At 53.5% G+C, this 21,301-nt stretch overlaps 8 protein-coding genes across 9 annotated transcripts; all 8 read left to right on the top strand.

Moving 5' to 3' along the window:
• On the top strand, positions 1-4,335 carry ABB37_00253 (putative mitochondrial NADH-dependent fumarate reductase-like protein; the record flags this gene model as incomplete). The annotated part of the gene is made up of 1 exon (XM_015796388.1): positions 1-4,335. The coding sequence occupies exon 1, from the start codon at positions 649-651 to the stop codon at positions 4,333-4,335; it is 3,687 nt and encodes a 1,228-aa protein (XP_015664396.1). The 5' UTR covers positions 1-648.
• A 670-nt stretch (positions 4,336-5,005) lies between these two features.
• ABB37_00254 (hypothetical protein) lies at positions 5,006-6,553 on the top strand (the record flags this gene model as incomplete). Its single annotated transcript, XM_015796389.1, has 1 exon — positions 5,006-6,553. Exon 1 carries the CDS (start codon positions 5,246-5,248, stop codon positions 6,551-6,553), a length of 1,308 nt encoding a protein of 435 aa, XP_015664397.1. The 5' UTR covers positions 5,006-5,245.
• A 755-nt stretch (positions 6,554-7,308) lies between these two features.
• ABB37_00255 (hypothetical protein) lies at positions 7,309-9,322 on the top strand (the record flags this gene model as incomplete). Its single annotated transcript, XM_015796390.1, has 1 exon — positions 7,309-9,322. The coding sequence occupies exon 1, from the start codon at positions 7,508-7,510 to the stop codon at positions 9,320-9,322; it is 1,815 nt and encodes a 604-aa protein (XP_015664398.1). The 5' UTR covers positions 7,309-7,507.
• A 708-nt stretch (positions 9,323-10,030) lies between these two features.
• On the top strand, positions 10,031-11,403 carry ABB37_00256 (hypothetical protein; the record flags this gene model as incomplete). The annotated part of the gene is made up of 1 exon (XM_015796391.1): positions 10,031-11,403. The coding sequence occupies exon 1, from the start codon at positions 10,084-10,086 to the stop codon at positions 11,401-11,403; it is 1,320 nt and encodes a 439-aa protein (XP_015664399.1). The 5' UTR covers positions 10,031-10,083.
• A 615-nt stretch (positions 11,404-12,018) lies between these two features.
• Positions 12,019-14,790, top strand: ABB37_00257 (hypothetical protein; the record flags this gene model as incomplete). The annotated part of the gene is made up of 1 exon (XM_015796392.1): positions 12,019-14,790. One exon carries the CDS (start codon positions 12,019-12,021, stop codon positions 14,788-14,790), a length of 2,772 nt encoding a protein of 923 aa, XP_015664400.1.
• A 487-nt stretch (positions 14,791-15,277) lies between these two features.
• On the top strand, positions 15,278-17,142 carry ABB37_00258 (putative mitochondrial hypothetical protein; the record flags this gene model as incomplete). The annotated part of the gene is made up of 1 exon (XM_015796393.1): positions 15,278-17,142. Exon 1 carries the CDS (start codon positions 15,652-15,654, stop codon positions 17,140-17,142), a length of 1,491 nt encoding a protein of 496 aa, XP_015664401.1. The 5' UTR covers positions 15,278-15,651.
• A 397-nt stretch (positions 17,143-17,539) lies between these two features.
• Positions 17,540-18,177, top strand: ABB37_00259 (putative mitochondrial hypothetical protein; the record flags this gene model as incomplete). Its single annotated transcript, XM_015796394.1, has 1 exon — positions 17,540-18,177. Exon 1 carries the CDS (start codon positions 17,641-17,643, stop codon positions 18,175-18,177), a length of 537 nt encoding a protein of 178 aa, XP_015664402.1. The 5' UTR covers positions 17,540-17,640.
• A 1,002-nt stretch (positions 18,178-19,179) lies between these two features.
• Positions 19,180-20,097, top strand: ABB37_00260 (hypothetical protein; the record flags this gene model as incomplete). Of its 2 annotated transcripts, none has more annotated exons than XM_015796395.1 (1): positions 19,180-20,097. In XM_015796395.1, the coding sequence occupies exon 1, from the start codon at positions 19,387-19,389 to the stop codon at positions 20,095-20,097; it is 711 nt and encodes a 236-aa protein (XP_015664403.1). In that variant the 5' UTR covers positions 19,180-19,386. The 2 variants fall into 2 exon arrangements, with proteins under 2 accessions (XP_015664403.1, XP_015664404.1); XM_015796396.1 differs by having other exon boundaries at positions 19,245-20,097.
• Positions 20,098-21,301: the final 1,204 nt, after the last annotated feature.

Consider the following 21,301-nt stretch of genomic DNA (forward strand, 5'->3'; position numbering starts at 1 on the left):
AGAGCTCGCAACTAAGTGTATAGTGCTCTGCTTTTTGTCATTTGTTTGTTTCTTCGAATGAGTTTCAGCGAAACCAGATTCACTTTCAACTACAGTAACCAGCGGGATATTTGAAAACACACAGTATGGCATTTTGCTCGCACACAAGCTAGCCAATTCTTCCTCTCCGTATAACTTACTTTTCGTTGATACCCCGTTTAAACGCTGTTGCTCTTGTATTGTTATTTTATTTTGTTTTCCTTTTTACGTTTCGCTCTTCTTCTTACTGGAGACTCCATAGAGATATACTACCAAATCATCGCTGTATCTGATTCGCTGTCTCTCCTTTAATCGTAACCTGTGACAAACATCAAAAGATACTTGTTCAGAATAAAGTGGGATTAGAATTATTCTGTAAGGCGTAGCCACTGTTGCCATTCACCTCTCTTTAACACTCGCCGACTCTAACTACCTTTTTTTTCAAGCTCCTCTGCAGCACGTTGATTAGAAGAAAAACGATCATTAACTTCCCTACTTGCCTTGTACAGCAGCGTGTTTTCTTTTTTGTTGTTGTTGTTTGCTTTTGCCCTTCACTTCCTTCCTTCCTTTCACATTGTTCTTTCTTTTCGATACGTAGAAGAACAAGAGAAACATCCAACATAAATACAGATGTTTTCTATTCGTCGTTTTGCGGCCGCAGCCAGTGCGGGATGCACTGCGTCCTCGCAGCTGCGTGTTGCCGCCATGTCCGCCGTGGGCAGCAGCTTGGGCAGCCGGCAGTGCCTGAGTAGTGGCACGTCCGCGATCTCCATTCAGCGACGCCGCACTGGTACCGACTCGATCACCAGCGCGTCCGTCGTCATCGTGGACCCAGAGCTGGAGGCCCGCGAGCGTGACCGCCTCGCGCGCGGTCTTCTCAGTTCGAACTTTCCGGAGCAAAACGTCAACCAGCGCTCTGTCCTGCTGTACCGCGATGTGGTGCACACGGTGCCCTACTCCCTCAGCATCGCCGTGGACAGCGTACACTCGCACCCGAACGTGGAGGAGGTGGTCCACGGCATCCTGGACGAGTGTTTTGAGATGGTCGACCGCAACCTCAACTCCTTCAACCCCGAGAGCGAGGTATCGCAGGTGAACCAGCTACCCGTGTTTGTGAAGCACAAGATGTCGCCGCACCTCCTCGCCGTCATGAAATGCTGCAATGAGGTGTACGGCACGAGCGGCAGCTGCTTTGACCCTGCGGTCGCCCCACTCGTGCGCAAGCTGCGCGACGCAGCCGTCAACTCGACGGCGACGGAGGCCGACTTCGTCATCTCAAAAGAAGAGGCAGGGAAGTACACGTTGCCGAACAGCTTCGCGATCGACTTGAAAGCAAACACGATTGCCCGCAAGCACGAAGGCGCCGCGTTGGACCTGGGTGGCGTCAACAAGGGCTACACCGTTGATTGCGTGGTGGAGAAGCTCAACGCGGCCGGCTTTGCCGATGTTCTCTTTGAGTGGGGTGGGGACTGCCGCGCCTCGGGGGTGAATGTGCAGCGCCTGCCGTGGGCCGTCGGCGTGGTGCGCCCGCCCAGCGTCGACGAGGTGAACACCGCCGCCAGGGCGGGCCAGACCACGACCGGCAAGTCGCACAGCCTCGGCGAGAACACGAGTGGGATGGTGCCGCCTGGCGGCGACGCCGCCGACTCGACGTTGTTGCGTGTGATGACGCTCAACGACGAAGCCATCTGCACGAGCGGCGACTACGAGAGCATCCTCTTCGCCAAGCCGTTGGAGTCTGCCGTCTCCAGCACCTACGACTGGCAGACTCGTTCCCTCATCACGCCCAGCCAGCACGCCCTCTCGCAGGTGAGCGTCAAATGTTACTCCTGCATGTACGCCGATGCCCTGGCGACGGCGTGCTTTGTGAAGCGCGACCCGGTGCGCGTGCGGTTCATGCTCGAGAACTACCGCCGCGACTTCAACCGTGTGACCGACTACGCCGCCTACACGCGGGAGGGGGAGCGGCTGGCCCACATGTACGAGATCGCCTGTGAGAGCCGTGCCCTTCGCGACGAACGCATTGCCGGCTCTCTGCCTGCGCGCGTCGTTGTCATTGGCGGTGGTCTCGCGGGGTGTGCGGCCGCCATCGAGGCGGTGGACTGCGGTGCCACCGTCGTCTTGATTGAGAAGGAGCCCCGGCTGGGCGGCAACAGTGCCAAGGCCACCTCGGGCATCAACGGTTGGGGAACACGCACGCAGGCTGTGAACCACGTGCTGGACAACTGCAAGCTCTTCGAGCGCGACACCTTCCTCTCCGGCAAGGGCGGCTACTGCGACCCGGGCCTGGTGCGCACCCTGTCCGTCAAATCATCCGATGCGATCAGCTGGTTGGAGTCGTTCGGCATCCCCTTGACGATGCTCTACCAACTGGGCGGTGCAAGCCGCAAGCGCTGCCACCGCGCACCGGATCAGAAGGACGGCACACCCGTGCCGATCGGCTTCACTATTATGAAGACGCTCGATGATCACATTCGCGCCAAACTGCACGGCCGCATCACCGTCTTGAACGAAACCGCCGTGACGTCTCTCATTCACGAGACGACCACCATGCCAGACGGCAGTCACGAGATTCGCGTGAGTGGCGTCCGCTACACGTCGCTGACCGACCCGATGAAGACGGAGATGCAGCTGCCGGCGGATGCGGTGGTGTTGGCTACCGGTGGCTTCTCCAACGACCAGACAAACACCTCTCTCCTCCGCGAGTACGCGCCGCAGCTCTTTGGTGTGCCAACGACGAACGGCACCTTTGCTACGGGTGATGGTGTCAAGATGGCGCGCGCACTCGGGGCCACGCTCGTGGACATGGACAAGGTGCAGCTCCACCCCACCGGTCTGATCAACCCGAAGGACCCGGCGAACAAGACGAAGTATCTCGGCCCCGAGGCGCTGCGCGGGTCGGGCGGCATTCTGCTCAACGGCCAAGGTGAGCGCTTCGTGAACGAGCTGGACCTGCGCTCCGTCGTGTCGCAGGCGATCATTGCCCAGGACAACGTCTACCCCGACTCTGGCGGCAGCAGGTTCGCCTACTGTGTTCTGAGCGAAGAAGCGGCCAACCTCTTCGGCATCAACGGACTCACCTACTACTGGAAGTCGATGGGTCTCTTCACCCGCGTGGACGACATGAAGGCCCTGGCGGAGCTCATTGGGTGTCCGCTGGAGCAGGTGCGCAACTCGCTCGAGACGTACGAGACGCTGAGCACCGAGAAGCGACCGTGCCCGCTGACCGGTAAGATTGTGTACCCAAGTGTGGTGGGCATGAAGGGTCCGTACTACGTCGCCTACGTGACGCCGTCGATCCACTACACGATGGGCGGCTGTTCGATTTCGCCTGCCGCGGAGGTGCTGATGGAGCACAACACCGTGAACATCTTTGAGCACCAGCGCCCCATTCTCGGCCTCTTCGGTGCGGGCGAGGTGACCGGCGGCGTGCACGGGTGCAACCGCCTCGGCGGCAACTCGCTGCTGGAGTGTGTCGTCTTCGGCAAGATCGCCGGCGACCGTGCGGCCACCATCCTGCGCAAGGAGAAGCACGCCCTCAGCAAGGACAAATGGGTGCCGGTGGTGGTGCGGGAGAGCAGGGCCGGTGACCAGTTTGGCGTGGGGTCGCGTGTGCTGCGCTTCAACCTGCCCGGATCGGCGCAGACGTCCGGTCTGGCGGTTGGCGAGTTTATCGGTATCCGCGGCGAGTGGGATGGTCAGCAGCTGATCGGCTACTACAGCCCTATCAACATGCCCGACGACCGTGGCCGCATTTCGATCCTTGCCCGCGGTGACAAGGGCAACCTGCAGGAGTGGATCTCGTCTATGCGGCCGGGTGACTCGGTGGAGATGAAGGCCTGCGGTGGCCTGCACATCGACCTCCGCCCGCAGCAGAAGCAGATGCTCTACCGCAAAAGCGTCGTGCGAAAGTTCGCCCTCATCGCTGGTGGGTCCGGTGTGGCCCCAATGCTGCAGATTATCAAGGCCGCGCTTTCTCGCCCCTACGTGGACAACGTCGAGACAATTCGCCTCATTTACGCCGCGGAGGACGAGTACGAGCTGACCTACCGCGAGCTGCTAGCGCGCTACCGCAAGGATAACCCGGACAAGTTCAACGTCGGCTTCGTGCTGAACAACCCACCAGAGGGCTGGACGGAGGGCGTCGGGTACGTGGACCGCGGCTCGCTGCAGCGTCTCATGCCGCCGCCGTCCAAGGACTTGCTGGTGGCGATCTGCGGCCCGCCGGTGATGCAGCGCTCTGTTGTTGCCGACCTGTTGGCTTTGGGGTACAGCTCGAAGCTGGTGCGCACTATTGACGAGGACCGGACTTTCTAAGGCGTGGCACTACGGATGGAGCTCAACTGCAGCCCGCATCTCTCCATTTTTGAGATGCCCGCGTATCCTCGGCCACCCACACTCCCCTTCCGGAACGTTTCGTTAATAATAATAATAATAATAATAATAATACTACAAAGATGTACTCACAGCGAAAGATGCCCGCAAAAGGGAAAAAAAATAGTTTCATTTTTGCTTCCAATTGCGCCTTCCAGCGTTGTTGCTGCGTGGTAAGCGCAAAGGATGGCTGCGCTTTGCATCAGTACTGTGCAGCTTGTAATCACACCCCTTCGTTTCCCCCATTTTTGTTACCTCTGTTACTAGTCAGTCTTTCTTTGATCCCGAAGAAACTACGGTTAAATATATATATTTGCCAACGTGTGTTGTGAAGACACACGAGCTCGAAGTGCTCTCTTTTGTTGAGAAGGACTCTCCCTCTCTGTATGTGTTGTCGACGGTGTTCACGCCTCAAAATCGTCTTCCCGCCTCTGTTCCAGCAGCTGTTGCGATGCCGCCATAGCAGTGATCACAGCGAATTATGATGGCTCCACTGAACTTCCTTCACCTCATAATTAAAAGGAAAAGAAAACTACATACCTTCTCTCCCTTCTTTTGTTGTTCCGTTCTATACTTGACTTTTCCGTCCACACTATCCTCACTCACGCGCGGAAGTCCTCAGGTTTGAACATATGGGCATGCATAGAGCGATTCAGCAGTGATCTAAAACCTCACGTGACGCAGTTCATCCTCCCTAAACTGGTGTAATACATATTTTTTTCCCTGTTGATTGTAAACACGCAAAACTCAACGAGAAACGGGAAAACCCAACAAAAACGCATATTTAGATATTTTTCATACATCCATACATCCATACTCTTCATCAAGGCAACACACTCACCGACAAAGCACGATGAATATCTTGCATATTGTTCTGGCGCTGTTGGTGAGCAAGGTGGCGCTGCAGTACGCCATCTGCGCAGCCTGCGTGCTGGCACCGCTTTACGCGTTTGTGCTGAAGCCAGTATTGCGCTGGGCTCGATGCCGCGCATGCGGTGCGGCGGCGACAGGCACTGTTGTGGCACCGACTAGCGCAGTCGCACACGACACCCCGGTGCGTCTTTCCACGGTCAGCTCCAGAGGCTTCCTCTCACCCACGTCTGCGAGTGCTACACCTCTGCAGGGCACCCCCGTATTCCTTTCGTCGCCGGGAGCGCGTGCGTCACGCCAGCGCAGTGGAAGCGGCAGTGGTCCGCATTCTTCCGCCTCCCCTGCCCGTTTCGGCTCCAGGGACGGGTCGAGGTCGCTGCGGCCCTCGCTGGAAGTGACCGGCACCGCAGTCCGCGTAGGGGAGGAGCCTGTGGAGGTGGAGGAGTACCGCTCTCCCACCAAGCGCTTTGTGTCTGCCCTGAAGCGGCACGTGCAGCAGCGCGGTGCGGCCATCTTTGGCAAGGACGACTCCGCCCTTCGTGCCGCCGTGGCCTCTGGAGAGGTGTTTATCCACCGCCCCGCTCGCCGGCTGCCCAGCCAGGACTACCTCGCCTTGCGCCTGCTGCGTCGTCGGCAACTGCAGGCCCTCTATGACGAGCTCAACATCACGGAAGCCTCACTGGATGACCTTTACGCCAGTCCGAAGTTTCTGGAGTGGTACGGGGCAAACCGCGAGGAACTGCTCCGCGATGCGCAGCTGCGCGAGTCCTTCTATCGGTGGCGCAGCCTGGCGAGAGCGGTGGTTCTGCTGATGGCGTTGCTGCTGCTGCCCGCCTTCAGCTTCAGCACCGACACAAACGCCGTGCAGTGGCGTACGTCTCTGGCGTTCAGCTCCAGCAACACGGGTGTAGCGCCAGCGACGGTGGCCTCCGCGCCGTTTGCGCAGTTGCTGCTGACGCGCATGAGGTACATTCAAAATGCGCGGTCCGCAGAGGCAGTCGCGACGCGCGCCCTTCCTTTTGCGTCGTACATGCGCGCTGACGTGCGCACGCTTGTGGCCTCCGTGGTGGGCATGGCGGAGTGGGTGGCCATCGTGGCGGCTGTGTGCTCCCTCGTCACGAGCTGCTTCATGCCTCGTGGAAGCCGCCGCACTGCCTCCGTTGCCTTCACCGCGTTCCTCGTAGTGCTGATTGAGTCCGCGCTGGTCCCTGGCGTGTCCGTGGGGCTGGGTCTTGGGAGTTTTCTTATTGTAATCGTTGTGGCCACAACGATTCGCCGTGCCGCGGAGTAGGAATTATTTTTTTCCCCCGCACTCACGCACGCGCACACATGTGCATCCTCGAGTGGTTGCTTGTTTGCTTTTCCTCTCATTTTTCTCCACTCCGTTATTCACGCGCCGTTCATCTCCGCACTTTTGTTGCGCCGTGTGTTTGTGTTCCCTCGGCTACCTCTCTCTTGTGTCTTTCTTGTTAGCGTTGGTGCGTCTCGTTGCTCCTCTTTCTCTCCCCCTCACTCTTTCTTTTTTGGAGGTGTAGGTGACAACCCGTAAAGGCTGCCGGGCCTTTCTCTGTTCCTCGCTGTCACCTCGTTCTTTCTCTGATAGATGTGTAGATGCGGCAATGCAGAAGTAACGAACGAGAAGGAAATGGTGTGCGGAAAGAAAGAAGTTGTCATCTGTGCCGCCCTTCACACACTTCGCCGAGGAAGCAAGCTTGTGAAGAAAAGGACAAGGGTTCTTGTTGTGTGCGTGATCCGACGTAGTTCTGCTCCGTAGTAACGACGAAGTGGGTGTGATTTGTGTTGTTGTTGTTGCTGAGGCGCGATTGACGTGTGAGTAGACGACAACCACGTGCGACCGTTGCTCAACCTGTAGTGGATGTATATACCTGAACCCACCTTTCTCGCCTTCTTTTCCATCGCCATCTATATATATATATTTTTCTTTTACTCCCTCAACGTTGTCGCGCAACGTCCATAAATCGCGCATGGCACTGTTACCACTGTTCTTCCCTCACTGCGCTCAACACAATCTGCCTTGTCGTCGGAAGACGGTAATCGAAATCATTTATACACACATCCAGTAATGCTTTAACAGAGTATCCTTCCCCATTTGATACTTGCTGTCGCTGTGTGGTGACCCAAAATTAACTCAATTTGTACCTTCTCTTCTGCTCCTAGCTACGCCTATACGCACCCATAGAAAGTGTGAAACAACGGCGCACCGTGGCGACGGCTCGTGGACGCGATGGATCACGACTTCTCCAAAACGCAGTACTTTTTGGGCTGCTCCTTCACCCTGGTGTACACAGGACTCGTGGCCGCCGCCTACTTCGACATCTCCACATGCCCGTATGTGTACGACCGCCCTGCGTCGACGGCGCCACTGAAGATGCCCGACGCGGCGCAGACATGCAACGGCGTGGCGAACATCCACCGCTCTCTCCTCGCCTCCCTCACCTCTGCCGGCGGCTTCTCGTGCCACATGGTGGACATCATCGTCTGGGCCTACGTGATTGGCTTAATAGTCTTCATGTCATACAAATACGTCACGTACCGCCTACAGGGCTTCCACTACTTCTTCCTAGACTACTGCTACTTCCACAACGCCGTCCTCCTCTTCTTTCTGCTATGGCGGCTGGTCGATGTGGAGTGGTCGGAGCAGCCGATCGTCTCGTGGGCCTCCTACATGCCATCGTGGGGCTGGTTGAAACGCACAAGTGCAGCAGGCTCCAAGGTGAGCGCGTTCAACTGCACGAATTCATCGGAGGAGCCGCGGTGGCGCCACCCGATTCTCACCGGCACCCCTCTCGGTGGCGACTCCTTTGCCCGACGCATTGTCCCCTCCACCGCCCGCAGCTTTTGTCTCGATGGCGTCTACCTACCCGTGTCTGTCGATGTGCTGACCTGCGGTTACGTCGTCGCCCACCTTACCGAAGCAGAAGTGCTCTCGTCCTTTGTCCTCTTCTTCACGCTGCTCGCCGGCTCCTGCGGGCCAATCTTAGGCGCCATCGTCATGTGGAAGAACGCGCTGCTCTTTCACTCATTTGACCGCATGTCCTCCTGCTACCTGCACCTGGCCCCCGGCATCGTGCAGGGCTTGCTGCTGCACCGTTTCTTCATCTCTGCGCGTCGCGAGATGGAGAGCGTCGACGCCGAGCAGCTTTACGCGCAGATCACCAAGCTTGCCAGCCAGATGCAGATTCCTGTCGAAAATCTGCTCCCGAGCGTGCAGGCGATTGTGCTCAACCAAACGGAGACGGTGGTGAACGCAGCAAAAGCGGCGAGCTCGTCTCGTCGCGGACCAGCGCGGCTCCTGTCCTCCCTCCTCTCCTCTCTTTCACTGAAGCAGCAGCAACAGCACTTCTCGCGCTACGCGGCAGCCCACCGGCTGGAAGCGCTGTGCGGCTACGGCACCCTCTGCTACGACCTCCGTCGTGCTGTCACTTTCGGGAGTCTACTGCGCCTGCACCTCTTCATGTTTTGCATCTGGCAGCTCTTCTACCACGTGTTTAACGAGTGGCGGCGCCACGCGCGTGAGAAGCCGTGGAAGAAGCGCATCGCACAGCTGGAGAAGGAAAAGGCGGAGTTCATGCAGCTGACTGGCGCGACAGAAAACGAGGTGGAGCTGCTGCGGCCCAGCATGGTCACGAGCGAGGGCGCCGGTGGAAACCCAGCGGAGCGCATGACCTCGTACACGTGGATGATGGCGAACCCACCGGGCGGTTACAACGGTGTTCTCGCGCGCGTTGTGATGCTCTTTGGCAAGGGTCGTCTGCCGACCACGATAATGTTTCAGGTTACCCAGTGGCTTCTACACATGGTTTTCTTCACCTGCAGCTACCCCGTCATCTACATCTGCTTCCACCACTCCCTTAGCGCCTGGCCGTTGCTGGTCTGGGTGCTGACGTTTGCGTGTGTCTGCGTGTACAACGCTGCTTGCGTCAACAGGAAGTGGATAATGAAGCTCCAGCAAATGGCCTCGAAAGGAATGGAAGCGGAGCGGCAGGACCAGCTGACCAAGTCCATGGCGGCAGCGGCAGCGGCGAAGAAAGCCCAGTAGCGCTTCGAGGAAAAGTTAGTGGCCTTCCGCTCTCTTCGGCTGGGCTGGGTTCCTCATGTGTGACCAGCTCGCCGTCCACTGCTCTTTTTTTTTCCACTTTCAATTAGCGTTGCTTTGTGGGCTTTCCTTCCCTCTTCCGGCGTCACGGCACCATTTGTCGGTGATTTCCAGTCACTCTTCTCCCGCTCCTGCTTTCTAAACGGGAACCAAATTGTTTTTATATACACTTTCCTCTTTGGCCCTCTTTCACGTCTGTTTGTGTTTCTCCTTCCTGTGTGGTTGCAGCTGACGAACGTGACGCGCGTACACGGGGCGGGTGTGGTGCGCAATCATCATGACCACGTTCGCCTTGTCATGCTCTCCACATCTTCTTGCGCGTAACCAAAAGCAGAAAAAAAAAGGAAGACGAAAATGCCTTGGGGGAAAGGAGCAGCAATGGTGCTGTTGTAGAGAGAGAACGAGTTAAATTTATTGTGGCCACGTGCGTGCAGGAAGCGTGTGGTTGCACCACTGCACTCTTCACCTCATATGTCGCAACGTCAACGGGGCTGTTCCGGTAAGGAATTCAAGGTGATAATTTTTCAATAAGGGAGCAAGCGGTGTTCAAACGCTTCTTATCCGTGTTTCACCTCGTTTTATCTGATTTCTTTCTACTTCTCGCGCACGCACATCGTGACGGGTTTACTCGAATGCTCCCCTGAAAAAAAAAGTATTACCCACAACGGTCATTTTTTTTTCCCTCCTTCCTGGTCGCGTTGATAATGAAGCGCAGTTACCGCGACAACAAGCCACGCTTCCACAAGCACAGGCAAGGCAAGATGCTGTTGCCACACAACCAGCTCTCCGGCTTGTTCTTCACGGTGAACCCGCGCCAGGAATCCCGAGCGCAGCGGGAGGCGCAGCTGTACCTGTCCTCCCTCACACCCGACCTGGAGGCAGCGCAGGAGGCGTTCACGTGCAGCACCGACGGTCAAATCGCCGCCAAATGTGGTGACAGCGCTCCTTTCAGCAGCAGTGGGGAAGACGCGGTGGTGGAGGCGCCGTCGGCCTCGCTGTCGAGTCTGTTGGCCGCGGAACTGGCGGCGTGCAGTACACAGGATCAGCGCGGCAACCGCTACAACTCCGCCAAGCGCCCACGTACTGAGAGCGACGCGGTCGGTAGCAACCGAGGCGACGCGGACGCACACGCGGACGACGACGACGACGAGAGCGGCAACCCGTCCGCTCACAAACAACGCCAAGCACCGCAGCGGCGCAGTGAGTGGTTCGCGCCTCTCGAGACCGGCTGCAAAGGCTATCTCTTTCTCAATGTGCCCATCGTCAACGCCAAGGTCACGTGTCCAACGTGTCACGCGGGGACGAACGCGTCGGCGCTGGAAGGTGATGAAAACGGTGGTGTGCCTTCGTCGGAGAATGAAGTCGCCGGTGGCGCGCCATCAGCAACGGCGGGCAACGGTGGCTGCAAAGACAGTGGCGCCATGGCGCCGCACACCATCGTGGTAAACCCGCTCGTCTCGCGCATTACGGAGCGCATTTTCGAGGACCTCGCCGCGAATCCGCGGCCGATCTTCCGCAACTGTTTTCGCCTCATGCCGGCTGAGCTGACCTGCTGCCCGACGCCGCCGGAGATGCAGACGGCGCTGCGTAAGCTCCTGGATCTGCACTTTTCACCAGCGACGGCGTCGCAGCCGGTCGTGTCCGCCGAGGACGCGGTGGACTTCCACCAGCCTATTCCGCTGCCGGCCTGGGGAGCTGAACAACCGCGCCGCTCGATGCACACCATTGCACTGCAGTTCACGGTCAAGAACAACACCAACGTGGAGCAGAAAAAGGCGTCGCTTGTGTCAGAGCTGGCCGCCGCCATCCCCGCCAACCGCTTCATTGTTGTCGCACACCCGTCGTCCAAAACGAAGTGTGTTGTCGAAGCGACGGTGTGCATCTTCGTGGCGCACGCAACGTGCGTGATGGGACTGCAGCGCCGCGTGACGGAGCGCCGCGGCTTCAACCTGCACGCCGTCGGCGAAGAGGCGTTCGTGCTATCCAACGCCGTCCGAGGGTCGCGCAAGGAGGAGGAGCAGTAGCGAAGCCTGCGAAGCAGGACCCCAGCGATAACTAATGGCGTGCGTAAGCGTAGTCCTTGCTCTTTCTTAAACACAATTTCGTAAACGCCGACGTTGCGTTCGGCAGAAGCACCGCAAGCGCGGGGTTCAAAACCAGCCGCCCGGGCCCCGTTTCTCGCCCCGAATGCTGCTGCGCGTGGTGGCGCTGTCGCCGCCGTGCTCTCCCGCCACCCTGCCCCCCCCCCCCCCCCCGCGGCCTCCTTCGCCCCCACCAGCCCCCCTCCTCCCCCGGGAGAGCCACGCTCCCCCTCGGCCGCCAGCGGGGGCCGTGGGGGGCGGCGCCGCCCTGCCCCCGCGCGCAAAACAAAAAAAAAGAAGAGGAAGCCGCCCACGCAACACAGCGAAAGGGAAACAAAGCACTGCATTTGCAACCAAAAGAAAACCCTTGCAACGCCAATAGCGGTTCCCAGCATCATGCCCAAATGCATTTGCGAGACACCACTTCCCACCTTAACTCGCACCCCCAACCCCCTGTCTTCTCTACGCGTTTCTTGGAAACACTACCGAAATTACATACATTGTCATCGTTACTTCACAATACCGCAAGTTATCGTTGTTCTCCCCCCGACTTCCGCAATGAACTCGTTTGCTGAAATTGAGCGCGATGTTTTCCATTCCGTCGCAAACCTTCGGACAAGTGTCAACATTGTCGGAACTGCAGACGATCTCGACATTGACATACTCGCTAAATTGACTGAAGATCTATGTTTGACCGAACCGGTCAGTGTTTCCATTCTGATCGACGAGAGCGGGTCACATTTTTACAACTCTACCAGTCCGATCGGGGCTCACATTATATCGCTAGCACTAAATCTCGCCAGTGACTCTGTTATGAATGACAAAATTATTGATTATCAATGTCGGTCACTCGTGTCTTTTCCAGAGAGACTAGCAAACGAATTTGCCGACAGCAAAAGAAGTGTGTACGTGTTTAATTCACAGCTCTATTGGGAACGCCTCTGCGACACAATTCTATTATTCTATTTTACCAAACCGCAGCACTCACAACTATGTACCGGATCGTTAGTTTCACCTTGTCGCGTATGCCGCGTTTTGGATACAATTGTTACTTTGCTGCTACGTCGCGGAAACCTGAATACTGTAATGCAGCGTATTTTTCTGCTACCGAACGATTTGTTTCAAAGCGCACATTTTAGTGAACAATTTCCACTATTTATCGGTGCTGTCTTCGAAGCCTCGAAATTGCAACGCTTTTCCCTCAAACTACAAAAGGAAAATTGTGTATCGCAGTTGTGGCATCAATTTAACTTGCAGCTGTTCTTTTTTGCGGAAAAGCGCCCAGAGCTTAAAACTGAACTTGTCAACGCTGTCGGTAAAATAATAAATAATTTTGCCACTGAAACATCAAGTTTCATGGCGCGCGCTTTATTCGAGTCGATTTTTGTCAACAGCTATTTTTTTTTGAATTCGTCACGCACTACGATACGCACCATTTTTAAAGATTTACTCGGTGTCGTCGCAGGAAACGACAATTCGAAAGAGGCTTTAACATCGCATGAGCAGACGTGCTTTACTGCTTTGTTTAATTTGTGGGACAATAAGGAGTTTGTCACGTCAGGCAACTTGAGTGACAACCTAAATTTACTTCACCCAGTCATGTATGCGCTTTTGTACTTAAAGGAAAAGTATCCAGAGCACGACTGTTTTCCGCCAAAATACGTTGGTGCCCTCTTAAATGGCGTCTCGATTCGACTCAGTAGCACGCGTGGAACGGAATTGAGGACATGTGCAATGACAGCGGCAGCGGCGTTTGCGACACTTTTTGTAAGCAACCCTGATGGTGCAACCCCTCTCACGCAAGACGCAGAGTTTTCACGTGCACTAGAAAACTGGATGAGAACCGAGCCAAGCGCAGACAATTCGGTCTTTTGCTCTCAAAACACGCAACAGGCATCAAAAGCGAAGCCTGAAAGAAATGCGGCTTTTGCGCGGCGCGGCGTGGCATTAAATGATGTTTACCCATTGGATCCAGACGAAAAATACACCTTTTTCGTTACGCCAGAGCAGCGCAATCGCAACGACGTCGTGAAAAAGGTACAGCAAGGAATTGCGCTGCAAGCATCCCCACATGCCTTTTCACCCTCTGCACTCCCAGCCTTCGGACAACAGAAGTTCGCGAAAGATGATCTAGGGGATCACGTTTCGATTTTGAGGAGCGTTCGTGAATGCTACAACGCTCTAATAGGCATAGGACGTGGCCCCAACGCGCAGCTGCATGAAGTGCAAGAGGCAACTGAGAGTGGATTGCGAGGCTTATCGAGTGCATTTGCGAAATTGCGAAATCAGATGGGTTCCGATCTGTTCAAGTCAGTGAGTAGAGAAATAGGTCCGCTTATTCCTGTGCTTCTGCCAGCTTTAATATCGCTAGATATTCACGCGCCAGAAGAAGAGAAGCAATTTTTGCAACAGTTGCGATACGAAACGCTGGTGAACCTCATTGTGTTGAATGCTCCCCAGAGCCTAAATCAAGTCAGCGGAATGCTATATCGAAGCAATTATGGTGTTTATCAGCGAAATGAGCTTATTAAAGCAATCGGTGAGGCAGCGTTGCTCCTTTCGAGAGTCCAAATTGACGGAGAAACATCGCAATCGCGGAGTGGCAGAATAAAAGAAAATGGAGGTGAAGAGAAAAAGAGAATATATCCTCCAATTCCCACGCACCACTTGTCAGGAGAGCAAAAGGCTGCAATCGTCGTCACGGAAGGACAGCAGACACGGCGCTGGGGCAACGCAAACACTGAGCGCAGCCAACGCCAAGCACCTCTGAAGCACTATAACAATTTGCTTGGCGAAGTCGCCTCGGCGTTTGTTGCCGCATTTTTGTACAAGCTTGATGCGGACCACTTTGCCTTCTTTCAAGAAAGCGATCCCTACACGCCGTGTGCTATACTAGACTCCCTCACAATGATTTTCCAAGGCATTACTAATGTCCGCCACATCGCACCCGATCTTTGCGAAAAACACTTTGACTTCTTTTTTGCCGTTGGCACGAAACATCCTAACTTAACGGTAAAAAAGGCAGCATGGACATCGATTGTTGAAATGATGCGGACCTGGTGCGGCGTAGGTCCTCTGTGGATTCGCCAAAAAGATGGCCAGCGAGTTTTAAATCGTGATGCAGGACTCCACCACTCGCTTATGTTCACTAAAAACTGGATTGATGCACTCGATCTGCTGCAGCACACGTGCGAAAAAATGCTCCAAAGCAACGACAGTTGCAGTCTCACCGCTTCAATTGCTGTATCGTCTTTACGTGATCTCGTTTACGATCGCGATGATTTTCAGACCATGCTGTCACGTAGCGAAGAAATATCGCTGGGCGAATAAGTTGTTATGGCGATTGTATTTTCAGTCTCTGCATTAAAATGGTTGCTTTTGTGTGTATTGGTTATTATTATTATTATTATTATTATTATTATTATTATTATTTGGTTAACTTGCTTTTTGCTATTATTGCATATTCAAAACACAATCAAAGTGTTTAAAAGATTATATATATATATTTTTTTTGTTACTATCACGATAGTGGAATAGTAATTAAAGAGGAAAGAAGAAAGAAAACAGACATTTATTTAGGTAGTTGTCAATTCTTTTTTATTAATAAATGATAATAGCTATTTTGTTCTCAACAGTCTGCTATTTGAATATTAGAATGAAAACTTGTTAATATATTTATTGACTACGGCGTGCTTCCGGCAAACAAAAATCTTTTTCCTATACTACTATCTATTGCGTTTGTGATGGTTTTTGTTTTTGTTCGTTTTCGTCTTCCTTTAACAATGAAAAAAAAAAAAACATTTACGCTCCATGCTTCAGTTAAGATTCGCATATATTTTTTCTCAATACAACTGACAGTGCACCGTGCCTTTTCTCAATAAACAAAGTGGTTTCTTCATTATTGTCAGTATCACTAACAGTCGTTTATCAATATTTACTATGAGGAGAATTGGTTATTCAATTCGAGTTCCAGCGCCGGAAGTTCTGACGGTCGCGAGGCGTCACGCACGTCGCCGCCAGCTCCAGCAAGAAGCGAATGATCAACGCAACCTTGCTGTTGGCCCTTCATCAAACTGGAAGGATTTGGAAGCAGAGGATACAACACCCAACGTATCGAGCCTGAGAAGCGAAGGCATGATGGCTGCGCCAGCGACCACCTCGCTAGATAAAATACGCTCCCAACTGGCGAAAATGCGAACCGAGAACACGAAAAAGGTGACGGAAGAAAAAGCAGCTCTCGAGAAACAGCGATGGTTAGAATCTCGAGTAAACAAGCAGGAACAGGAAACGATGCTTGCCGGAGAAAAGCTGACTACGACGACAAAATCAAGAAACGATATCTTGACAGCTCTTATTCAGCAGGAATACGCACGTACCAACAAGCCAAACGATGTTTTCAAAAATGGAAAGGAGGTACTGGATGGTGTGGCACAACGTTCTTTTCTGTTGCAGCAGAAACGGTTTCAAGATACAGACGAAGTACTGCGGAAATCCGGGAAGGGTGAAGACACCCGACGCTTTGTCCAACTTGCATTTGCGCCTTCTTCGGAGCAAACGGCACAGTTGGTGAACCTCTTGCAGCGCATGAGCGCCCAATGGTCTTCGGAAAAAGACCAGCTGTCCAGCTCGTCAGATTACGCTGCAGACACGAGGGACACAGACACGCTGGAGAGAGTGGCATGGATGCAGGTGCTTGAGCAACTTTCGGACGAGGAAGTACGGTTACTGTGGGAAGCAAACGTCTTGGACGTCGAAACTCTAGCGTCTCTCTTTTCAGAACAGTCAGAGAAGGAAAGACGGCCGGAAAATGACGTTAGTGAAGACGTCGCGGAGGACTCTACGAGTTTCACTCCGTCAAATTCTCTGCTCGTTGAGAAAATTGACTACGTCCAACGACTGCAGTACTTACAGGAACTGACCAAGTTCATTTGTGAAACGGAGATCGGTAAAGTTCCTTCAATTGACTTGGCACCTATCTTAGTGAAAGTGCAGCGGCGACAGTTTGTCGACATCACCGAGGACGAGCTGCGCAAGCTGGAACAAAACGAAGAAAGTGCATCCATGCGGCTTTCTGCTTCCATGGATAAGCCTCAGGCATCACCACCGGATGCTTCCGTGCAGCATCCTACCCTGCCAACCAAAGCATCCATCCAAATTGAAGTACCAGCCTCTACTCTTGACCGTGCGCTCACGCCTTCCAACGCCTTCCTCAGCGCCGTGGCGGAGAAAGATGCGGCTTTGAAGAAGTCACTGGAAGGCATGGAACGTATCAAACGTGAAGCGCTGCTCGATCCAGAGTTCCAAGAGGCAGTGCGTTTCGCTCACGCTGTCGAAGAGGCCTCTGTTGCTCCACACCTTCACGGACTGGCAACACGTTCTGACAGTTTGGCGCAAACAGACGAGAAAGACGCCAAAGACGACAAATCAGCGTTTCGCAACGATGCGCGACAGGTTATGACGAAGCGCGAGCGTCGCGCTGCGCGCAATCGTCAACTTCGCGGTCCGATGACGCGGTCACCGTACTCTGCCGAAGTGGTGCCGTACTTCTACAATGACATGCGCAGCATTGTTCCACCTCGCGGCGCCTTCAATTTACCTGCCCCGACACCAACGAAGGCAGAGCGCGCTGAACTTCGCGGGCGTCGTCGCCGAGCACGCCAGCGCTTTCGCTTCCGCAAATAACCCTCTTTTAGTCCTGTTTACGTGTGCAAGCGGTTCAGCGGGTGTTTGCAGTGAAGGCGGATGGCATAAACGTGGTGAACTAGCACCACCTTATCAACAAGCTGTTTCACAGATTTATTAGCTGACGACGATGAAGCGTCGTCCTTATGTATATCAACAATAACAATAACAACAACAAAAAAGTGAGCAAGAACGGTTGCGTTTACTAGTCTTGTTTCGCTTGAGAGATCTACCAGCGATGGGTCATTGTCTCATTTTCAAAGCATGAGCTGTTCCAGTTGCATGGTTTCATCTTCACAACGAATACTAGATTTTTTCGTGACGCCTCTAACTCCTCCTATTTCCTCTCTCTTTCTGCGTTGCGCTGCTCGTAAACTCGGCCAAACGACTGTGGTTAAGATTTGTGGTTCGCTTGATTTTAAAGAGAGGGGTTGCTGGGAAGGCTGATTTCGGCTGTAATGCATCAGGTCTGTGTTGAATTAGACCACATGGTTGGAAATGTTTACTAGTCGCAAAAGAGTTGCTGCTAAGCCGCAGGACGGCGACGGCTATGATGATGAGCAGCACCTTGTTGCAGCCGTCTCTGAATTCAAGAAGGTGGAGTCTTCCACGCAGACAATGGTCGACCAGCTGTACCAGCGTCTCGCCTCTCCGTTTCAGATTACGACGAAACCGTGTGAGGCAAGCAGGGCAGCCGTTCTGCAGTGCTACCAACAGCTGCATGGTGGTGCCGCGGTAGGCGGCAGCGGCGACGCCTCACCGTCTTCCTCCTCTTCTGCTAATGTGAGTGAAGGCGTACTCAGCAACAACGCATCTGCCACCGCCGGCGGTGATGCGTGGTTGTTCATCCCGTATCAGCAGTGCTATGAAGCTGCCATGGCATACAACCGATGTGTGGAAAAGGACACATTGTCGAGCCACCTTGTCCTCGTCGGCGCATTTGAGCAACGCGGCGCGGAGCAGCAGACGGTTCACAAGGCTGTCATGGAAGCACAACGGAGCCAGCAACAAAACATAAAGCAGGATACAAGGTAAGGGTACGTGTTTTGCGGGAAAACGTTCGCACTTTTTAGTGCTGCTGCACAACTGCAATATTCTCTGTCAAATAATCCCTCTTGTCGCTTTCACAAATATCTTGCAAATTGTTGTTTGCTTAGTGCCCCGAAAAAGAAAAGATGAAAAGTGAAAAGCGATCAGGAATAGTCACAGGGCGCCTGACGAGCTCTGGCATGTGATTCGCTTGACTCCAATATTCACACTCCCCTTTTCTGTTGTTGTTGTTGTTGTTGTTGTTCTATTGTGGGCTGAACGACGTCTCTTTCTGTCGCGTTTCTTAGCTGACTTGTAGATGTACCATCCTTGACAGTACCTCCCAGTTTTCATCACATCACACACTAGTGAATGCGCCTTTACTTCCTCAACTCGCAACAAAAACGGTAGAATCAATAGCACCGAGTAAGGCAACATGACCTAAAAAAAACGTGAACAATCAGAATGGTGACGGTAGGTTCAGTGTTTATTTCCAAAGCTGCGAGTAAGTAAAACTGCGCTGTGCGTGAAGTATTGATGGGAGTGTTTCCCTTCCCCCCGCTCTCTCTTGCGGAGAGGTGTGAACGTGATGCGAAACAAACAGTTGGGCCTTAGCGCAGCGCTGGCGCCTTACCGGCTTTACGCATTCCGTTGTGGTGTACGTTTGCAGCAAAGATGCGTGTGTGTTGTAACTCTTCTTTTTTCTTCTGCCTTTGTACAACGTTTTGTTTCTCTCTGTCTTGTCTTTCCCCACCCCCACACAACATGTTTTCTCCCTTATTGAAAGCAACCTTGACACCACGGCTTGCGTAGAGGGGGTTGGGTCATGGTGAACGAGAGCTTACCTCGTCACTTGTTAGCCATTTTGCAGCAGCTATCCTTTACTCTTCTTCTGGAAAGTATTTAAAAGCCAACTCGAATCTATCAACTTCTCTTTGGTACGTTGCGTCTCTCGGAAATAAAAATATAAAAAAGGAAATTTCGGATAACTCGTCTTTCCCTTAATTAAGGCTTTGCCTTTCTCCCTCTCTTGTTTCCTGCTCGCGTATCTATCTTCAACTGACTGTTATTGGAGACGCTATTACGCTGTACGAATTAGTACGACATTATTTGTGTGTGCGCGTGTGAAAAGGACAGCATCCTTCTGCTCTTGCGTTTCTGAGAGCACAACGCCTTCTTCCCCCTCCAGAGAGTTCAAACAAACAAAAGAAAAAAATGCCGCCGAAGAACAACAAAAAGAAGGACACGAAGCGCAAGGAGCTGTCGGAGGAGGACATGCTGCGCCTCGGCATGACGCCGGAAGATATCAAGCGCATCATGGAGGAGCGCAACAAGTCTAGCGAGGACAAACAAGCAGAGCAGGCCCAGAAAGAAGCCACCCGCCGCGACGCCGAAATCCGTCAGCGCCACCAGCGCGAGTTCCAGAGGCAGATGGAGGAGCTGACCAACTATGAGGCCGCCGCCCGTGCGATTATCCGCTACGACGAGGACCAAGAGTGGACACAGATGGAGTCCACCGCGCTCACGCCGGAGAAGCAGAAGATTCTGCGTCAGGTGGCCATTGCCGAGGACAGACGAAGGGTCGAGGAGGCGAAGCGTCGTCAGGCCGAGGAACTCGCCGCCTACCAGGCGAAGCTGCAGTGTATGACTGAGGAGGAGCGCGCCGCCTTCTTGAAGGAGGAAACGGAGAAGGAGCGGCTCCGCGCCGAAGACTTTGCTGCAGCGGAGGAGAAGCGACTCGCCCGTGAGCGTCGTCGCGAGGCACGCCAGCAGGCCCGCAAGGAGCGCATGCTGAACAACCAAAACGCAGACGATCTCATCTCCAGCGACGATGACGAAGTAGGTGGTGCGAAGGAAGTGAAGAAGAAAGGCAAAGAGGCCGCCATTGATGAGCTGGAGTTTGACCTGCACGAGAAGTACTTATAACAGAGTGTGGTCGCAAGGCCAAACAACACGAAGCAAAGTCTCACGTGCGTGCTGCTGTTGGTTTGTGGCTCCGTTTATTGGTTTTTGAGTCCGGTAAGCGTGCGTTGCTCCAACGAAAAAAAGAAAGGTGCGTACTCACCTTTGCGGTTCCCGTGTTCATAACAAATTAAGAAAAGCGTACGAAGCAGAGATACCTTTGTCGAAGCCGAAGCGTGTCTGTTTTGGTTTTCTTTACAGCACGAAAAATTAAAGCAAATGCTGCATTTTTAAAAGGGGTGGGTTGTGGCTTCTCCACTTGGCTATGCTTTTCTTATAGCTTGGGAGTATTTCGACAGTCACAAGCCATTAGCCAGCGTCATGCCTACTAATATAGAAACTTTTTTTTGTCGAAAGCAGGAAAGCTCCACGTCACGCTCGTTTCCATGATTCAGCCATCCCAACGCAACAGACTACCGGAAAATAACTCTCTTTTTCTCTCTCCTCTACTTCTTTTTTTTGAAAAGAAAAGCACTTCAAAAACGTATATATCAAACTCTCTTCACCTTTCTTTCTTTTTGCCCCTCTAGACACGCCTTTGAACTCCATTCTGAGTGATAAAGTGTGTGAGGAAGCTCTCCCCTTGAGCGTTCACGTCTGCTTTACCTATTTGTTGCTGATGCCAAAGTTACAAGCGGCAACACTGTGACATTCGATTTTCTCAAAATATAATAGTAGTGGTATTCTGCTTTGTGAAGTTGGTGGTGCTGTTGCGCTGAGTTTTGTTTTTCTTGTTTTTCCCTCCCCCTTTTTTTTTGCGGAACGAAGACGCAATTTGCAAGCGCCATGGGAATTGGTTTCTGAGCTCAACGCCATTTCTCTTTTTTCCATACACAACCTTTTCCTTTGCTTATTTCAGTGAGGAGTCCTTTTCGCATCAGTGAATTCATTTTCTTTTATATGTATGACGCAGCACAACGGACGTAATCGACGTCCCCGTACGCCACGACGACGTACCCATCGCGACCACAGCAACCGCACAAGCTCATCTACTTCCATCCGAGGTGCTGGAAGCTCCCGCAGGCAGTCCGCACCATTACGTGAGAAACTGCGTGACATCAAACGGCACAAGGAGAGAAAGTCTGCAGCCGCTTCTGCAGCTGCAGGCGGCGACAGCCCTCCTCATGGGAAGCCTCCATCCCCCCATGGGGAAGCCCCTCTTTCTATC

The sequence above is a fragment of the Leptomonas pyrrhocoris genome (genome assembly GCF_001293395.1).
Source record: "Leptomonas pyrrhocoris isolate H10 chromosome Unknown, whole genome shotgun sequence".
Taxonomy (NCBI): Eukaryota; Euglenozoa; class Kinetoplastea; order Trypanosomatida; family Trypanosomatidae; genus Leptomonas; species Leptomonas pyrrhocoris.